The following is a 7,369-nucleotide window of genomic DNA, read 5'->3' on the forward strand; positions in this document are numbered from 1 at the left end:
TGAAACACTTTGTCATGTAACAAAAACCAAAACCAAAAAAGCAAGACTTGAACCCCCCCAAAAAAACCAAACCTTATTATAGCAAGTGCTTTTGTTTAACGCTAGACTTGGCAAAGGGCTTATTTGGACCCCTTTGCATTTTAAAATGTAGCTGTCGAAGTAAAACTCCACGTAATTTCATGACTTTTCCAAAAATAGAATTGGGTCATGATACACTTTTTGGGTGTAGGGAATAAAAAGAAAAACGCATTGTAACAATTTATTTCCTTCAAGGGTGTAATTTTGACCCAATGGAAATTATTGTAAAATGCCTGGCTGCCTGGAAACATGTATTGTTTACACACATGATGATATTAAATCTACCATAACATGAACCAGAGCTGACTAGATGTGATTCATAGGTAAATATATAGCAGACTGTAGTAATGAAATCATTTAAATTACTTGTAAGACTAAATGGTAAAATGGTAAATGGCCTGTATTTATATAGCGCTTTACTAGTCCCTAAGGACCCCAAAGCGCTTTACATATCCAGTCATCCACCCATTCACACACTGGTGATGGCAAGCTACATTGTAGCCACAGCCACCCTGGGGCGCACTGACAGAGGCGAGGCTGCCGGACACTGGCGCCACCGGGCCCTCTGACCACCACCAGTAGGCAACGGGTGAAGTGTCTTGCCCAAGGACACAACGACTGAGACTGTCCAAGCCGGGGCTCGAACCGGCAACCTTCCGATTACAAGGCGAACTCCCAACTCTTGAGCCACGATCGCCCGACTAATAAAAACTAAACTAATAAAACCCTTAAAACATAAATCCTGGCTTTGTCAAATCTTCCTTGTGATTAGACTTGTGAAATTACTTTTAATTTTGATGTTTTCCATTCTTATAGTACTTTTAATGATGCAAGGTAAATTGTTCATTTCCCCTATTATTATATCATTAAAAGTAAATGTTTCCCAAGCAGGCTCCTCCCCCACCTCCAGTAGCAACTCCTCGGCGAACCCCATGGCTTCTTTAGGGGCCCTGCAGTCTCTGGCTGCTAGTGCTGGAGCTGGCCTCAACATAGGTTCCTTGGCAGGTAAAAACTCTTATCTGCATAGGCTGAAATATAGATTAATTTGAGGCAGTACGTCTGATATAAATCTTCATTTTCAGGATTTGCTTGTCTGTGCTTTTTGTTTTCATACGTTAATTCTGGCTGTAATCTGGCTTGTAACTGTTTTATAATAATCACTGCCTGTTGGATTGGATTGTACTTGAAGGACTAACTGTAAATAAGTTCCAAGTGCGTTGGCTCAGTGGTTCCTTCGGTGGTTCCTGCTAACTTGAGCAACTTAATCCATGAAATCTGTTGCATAAATAATTTTATTTGGGGGGGGGGGGGGTTGTTTTGTTGTTGTTTTGTTTTGTTTTTTACTTTTCAGGCTGACTCATTAATTACAATTGTAAAACCAAAAGGGGGAAAAACTTACTTTTCCCTGGAACACTCTCTCACAGTCTGTGTCTAAAACCTAAAAGAGGAATTATGGATTTGATCAACTGGTCTCTGAATGCTATTGACACCCTTTTCTCAACGAGAAGTCTGAACTCGGTGAGCCTGAGTGTCCTGGAGGTACTTTCCCTGCCGGATACACGATGGATGGGTGGCAGGAATGGAGGGTCGTGTGCCTGGCGGGACTGTCGATCAAGGATGCTGAAGATATCTACCTATTCGGAACCATGATAACAGGGTTCTGGCTGATCGGAGCTGGGTTGGCCCTGGCTTATCTGAGAATTAAGAAAGCGGAACCGGCTGTTCAAACCCCCCCAAGGCTGCCCGCTGGGATTGAAATGACGGGACGAGGCGTGAGTTCTCAAAATGGGCTCATTGAGTGCAGCACAGTTAAGACCTTGGAGAAGCTTGCGGCTGCCGTGAACACTCAGAATAAGACCTCTGAGCGCAAATTGGATTACATCTTGGAGAAGCTCACTGCGGTTGTGAGTTCTCGGAATCGGCTCTTTGAGCACAAGAATGACAACATCACGGAGCGTAAGGTTGATAACATCATGGAGAAGCTCGCGGCTCTCCACCGGGAGATTGAGAGACCAGTGTCGGACTGTAGAACAGCTTTGAAATTCATATAAGTTGTTCGCACTAAAGTATAAACCACCATCACTTCATGCGGATACCCCTTTGGCGCCAGCTGCGGTCTCAAGGCTGGAGCTGAACAATAACACCCTGATAACAGACTGTGCTTAGACTGTTTCTTCCCATTCTGCAAGGCCACCTGGGTTGGCTGGAAGACTGTTTACTTGGACAGTAAAGGACACTAAGGACACTGTCTCAGCTGAACTCTGGACACACACATACACTGATACACACTCATCCCCCCTCCCTTTCCAAACGCCTTCGACGCTTGTTCCCTCCTAGAGAACACGGCGGGTTTGGGCCCAGCGCTGGAAAAATAGCTGCAGGGCAGGATGGCTGCTGTGTTTGCTTGGGATTACTCCTCGCCCCCCACCCACCCCTGTTACTGGTCACGTGCTCTATAATGTTGTGCTGTGGACATTTATGTGCTTTCTGTGCAGAGGAGTTTTTTTGTTTCCTGTTCTCATGCTGTCCTCCCAGGAGCTCAGCATGAGTAGAGGTCTCCTTTTTCCCTCTTGGACTTTCCCATTGTTTTGTATTTCAGTGTTTTTCCGTAATACTACCGGTCCCCTACCTGTCTCCCCATGTGATGTCTGTGTTGTGCATGTAAGGTCGGGGGGAGGGGGTCGGTCCCATTTCACTGCAGGGCAACTTGCATGTGACAAATAAAGTTTTCTTGAATCTTGAACAGTGACAGCCTTTTGGCCTCTTTTCTGATTCTTAGTCTACTGAAGTTTGTACCACTGTGAACATACAGCTTTTTTTCTTCTTGTAACTGATGCAGGCATGGCAGCACTTAATGGCAGTCTTGGCTCTGGAAGTCTTTCTAATGGCTCAGGAAATACAATGGAGGCACTGAGCCAGGCCTACTCTGGCATTCAACAGTACGCCGCCGCCACCCTCCCTAGCCTCTACAACCAGACCATGCTATCCCAGCAGAATGTGTCAGCTGCAGGCAGCCAAAAGGAAGGTGAGTTTTGTTAGCTGGGAGTTTTGTTAGCTAATGCAATGACTGAGTGAAGTGGACACTTATTAAAGGCATTTATACAGAGGTTCAGTGTGTAACTATTAAAAAACAGAATGCAGCTCTACTGTATTAGCATGTTTTAATGTATTTTCTCTTTAATTCAGTTTTATCCAGCTTTTGCTTGATCAGTAATAAGCCTCATGAGTTGTAGGCTGTTTTTTCAATTAGGTCGTACCTATATGCCTTAGATGAAATAGATAAACCTACTGTCAGTTTTCTCACAATTTAACATAACTCAGGCAACAAGAATAAACCATATGTAACTTGGAACCTCTCTAAAGGATTGTATTAATGACTAGAGCAGGGCGATATGGCCAAAAATATTTATCACGATATATATTTGAAAATTTGCGATAACGATATAACCGACGATATAATTGATGCGAGACAAAATACAACTCCACAACATTACTAGTGCAAAAAGACAACCTTCCATTTATTTTCACTTAAACAAGAAGCTGGTTTTTATGTACATTAAAGCTTTATAAAAATGTAACAGTGCAAATGCAAATTCCTTGCTGAAAGTTTAACCAAAAGGCATTTCCAGTAGAAATGGGCTGACATATCCTGAGCATAACCATGTATAATATCCACTGAAGTTAAAAAGAGGTGCTTTGCAACATTAAACTGCAGTGTGCAGTACGCATTTTTCGGACCATAAGGTGCACAGGATTATAAGGCACATTAAGCGAAACAAAGCAGTCAGATAAATCAAACTTGATTAAACTCATTCTTCTTGCTTCCTCCACTTCTGTACCATTGATTCATTAATGTTGAATTCTCTGGCAGCTGCTCTATTCCCATGTTGCAGTATATTAATGACTAACCTCGTATTGTGGATGGATTATCTCAGTTGTTCTCCTGACTGAAGTTTGGTCCGTTTACAGCATCCTGCCATGCGATTGCATTTGTCTCTAACCATCAGGAACCTTCACGTTAACTTTTATAAGTGGAAAAGTGTTAGTGTTCGTCCTCCAGCTTCACTGTTTATGTTATGCTAATATAGCTGTGTCGCTAGCGATCACGTAGCACATCATTATATACCAGCTAGCCCAACTTCAGTAACCCTACAAACGTCACTGCTGTTTAGTTTCCTGTCTTCATTTATGTTGGAAGTGATAGCAGAGCTGTACGTTTGATTTTTTTCAGAAATCTCTCAGTCAGAACATGCAATATCATGCTTAGGTAACTAGCGAAACTAGCGAGCTAACTTCCGCTAGCTTCCTGCTAACTTCTAACTCCGTTAAATGTAATAACTTTTGTTTTCATGGATGCCTGGAAGTTAAACTTTATAGTTACACCTGGTAAAGCAGCAATGCTGATCGTTTTATTAAAGATGAAAGAATTTAGACAGTTTTTAACGCTCAGTGATGCTGCAGTGTTGTTTGACCTGAAGCATACGGAGTTTAGGACCCAGATTACTCCCAGATTTAAGAGCATCTTAGTCCGACAAATACGACAATAACGACGGCCGCTTGCATGTTCTGCAAAAAAATGTGCTTTGTCGTGTATCTGACGGACAAACACCAAATAAGTTCCACATCACTGAAGTTGCACCATTTTTACAAACCAATTCTGGTTCATCTGTTTCACTCAACAATCGGCCATGTGCGTATGAAAACAAAGGCACTGCGCATGCGCGTTTTACTCCCATTCTATCGCGATATTTCATTTTCCTATCGTTGCCTAACATTATACCGGTATTACCGTGAACGGTATAATATGGCCCAGCCCTATTAATGACAAAGATGCACACACATGTTGTGCCATTTGGTTATGCAACTTTTTTTTTTTTACAAGAAATTATTCTACTTTCCAACCCTCACCCTTGGTCAGATCTGGGAAATGATCAAAAGAGACTATGTAGGGTCATGAATAGGGATGGGTACCGGTGTCCGGTACCATGATGGCACCGGTTCTGACATAAACGGTAGTAACCAGACCGAAAAGCAGCGCACATTTCGGTGCTTTATTTCGGTGCTTTTTTTCCTGAGCTGTGATACACTTCTAGCCAATCACTTTACGTTTCCGAGGATAGTAGGCGGGGCCAGGTACGTACGTTCTTTTAGAGCAGAGCTACAGATTAAAAATGTCCAAGGCGAAGCGGTCAAAAGTCTGGCTGTACTTCACAGCAAAAGATGCAAACTCAGCAGCAACAAGTGCTTTAAGCTGATACTGTGATACTGTCAAAGGAGGTAACACCTCAAATCCAATGAAACACCTGGCGACGCATAGCGTTTTTTTTAAAAGCCCAGAAATGCGCCGTATTTGATAGCTTGCTGTGAGACCTCACACCGAGCGCATCTACTGCGGGTGGGTTGCCTGTTATGCAACATCCCCCAAAAACACCAAGAGGAGAGTCCTGGCCCCTAGCCCTGCCAGTGTAGCAGAAATGATGAGGATGATGCAGCAGCAGCCGTTCTTCTCTGCGTGAGTAGCTAAATGTTGTTCGTGTGTAATTTACGTTGAGTAGGCTAACCACGTTATTACATTAATGCATGTAAGGTGAACTAGCAAACATCATCATAGCTACATGCGGCTGTCTTCTTGTTTGATGGCAGATACTCCCTTCACCCTGGCCAAAAAGGCTAAAATGACCAAAGAAAAAGTGGAAAACAGCTAAACATGAGAGGTTTTTGGACAAAGTTTGTGTTTTTTCCATTGTTTAAGCACTGCTTCCAGCCAAGAGTGATACCATATATGCCCCATAGCTGCAGAAAAGGCTAACATTGTTATCTTTTTACAAAAAACAGCTGAGCATGAGAGGTTTTTGGACCAATTTTGTGTTCTCCATTCTTTAAGCACCGGTTTGAGCACCGTTTCAAAAGTACCGATTTGGCACCGGTATCGGATAAAACCTAAACGATACCCATCCCTAGTCATGAACAGAAGTGGGTAAAATGAGTTTATTTTGTATGGTGGCTGTGCTCAGCATTTGCGGTAGAGAGAGTAACTCTGATATCCAAGCTGAGTGCTCATCAGAGTAGTGCTCCTGCTCCTTTGTGATGAAAGGAGACAGTTGAGGTGGTTCTGACCTCTGGTTTAGGATGCCTCCTGGATTTCTCCTTAGAGGTTCTCCAGGCACTTAGGAGCAGAACCCAGTTTCTGGGGAGAAGGATGTCTGGAATACTCTGCTCAGTCAGCTCAGTCATGATCTCCCTTTGAATACCCCTAAAGATGATTCATGGATGATTTTTTGTTTTAATTTTACACTTTTTCTCGTTTGTTTTTTAATACTGTTATGCAATTTAAAATACTTGTTGACAGCTCTAATTCCTTCATCATTTTGAAGTAATTAAACATGGTAAATGTAACATGTAACAGTAAACAAGTAAACTAGCTGCAGAGATGTTACCATGCATCACCATTGTGCCTCTGCTTACCTACTAACAGTTAGCAACATTATTTGACTTTGATTTGATTTGATATACCTTTATTAGTCCCACAAGGGGAAATTTCATAAGGCTGCCGACCTATTGGACGCAATGGCGGCGCCATCTTACCCTCCGACCATACATACATTACACAAACATCACATGGGGAAGACAGGTCAGAGAGGTATAACAATGGAAAATGCACCACATGAGGAAAGATAAGGAGAAAAAATAACTCCAACAGGGAGATCAGTTTGAGAACAGAAAAAAACACCTCTGCACATGAAAAACCTCTTAATACACCAAAGAAACACATGACAAGCAACAGGGATGGGTAAAGGGTGAGAGACAGCCGATTTAGACAGTACATCCGAGCCTGCGTGCGCTGGTCTCCATGATCCACCGTCAGCATCGGAAGGGAATAAGCGTCAAAGGCATTTGGAAAGGGAGGGGGGATGAGTGTGTGCATATCAGTGTATATGTATGTGTGTGTGTGTCCAGAGTTCAGCTGAGACAGTGTCCTTTGCCCTGCCAGGCTAAGTAAACAGTCTTCCAGCCAACCCAGGTGGCCTTGCATGGAATGGGAAGAACAGACTCAACACAGTAGTTATCAGGGTGTTATTGTTCAGCTCCAGCCTTGAGACCGCAGCTGGCGCCAAAGGGGTATCCGCATGAAGTGATGGTGGTTTATACTTTAGTGCGAACAGCTCATATGAATTTCAAAGCAGTTCTACAGTCCAACACTGGTCTCTCAATCTCCCGTTGAAGAGCCGCGAGCTTCGCCATACTTGCGCTCTGTGATGTTGTCATTTCTTGTGCTCAAGGAGCTGATTCT

At 43.1% G+C, this 7,369-nt stretch overlaps 1 protein-coding gene across 5 annotated transcripts in view; it reads left to right on the forward strand.

Moving 5' to 3' along the window:
* celf1 (cugbp, Elav-like family member 1) overlaps positions 1-7,369 on the forward strand; it is a 55,041-nt gene that overhangs the window by 38,072 nt on the left and 9,600 nt on the right. For 3 of the 5 annotated variants that reach the window (XM_085279247.1, XM_085279237.1, XM_085279263.1), the window contains 2 exons: positions 967-1,083; positions 2,918-3,103. In XM_085279247.1, coding sequence (XP_085135373.1) covers positions 967-1,083; positions 2,918-3,103 — 303 coding nt within the window. The remainder of the gene's footprint in view (positions 1-966; positions 1,084-2,917; positions 3,104-7,369) is intronic. The other 2 variants (XM_085279254.1, XM_085279273.1) reach the window with 1 other exon arrangement.

Source organism: Mchenga conophoros, linkage group LG1 (assembly GCF_057382185.1).
Source record: "Mchenga conophoros isolate Kocher_MC1m ecotype Shallow Benthic linkage group LG1, M_conophoros_male_GT1.1, whole genome shotgun sequence".
Classification (NCBI taxonomy): domain Eukaryota; kingdom Metazoa; phylum Chordata; class Actinopteri; order Cichliformes; family Cichlidae; genus Mchenga; species Mchenga conophoros.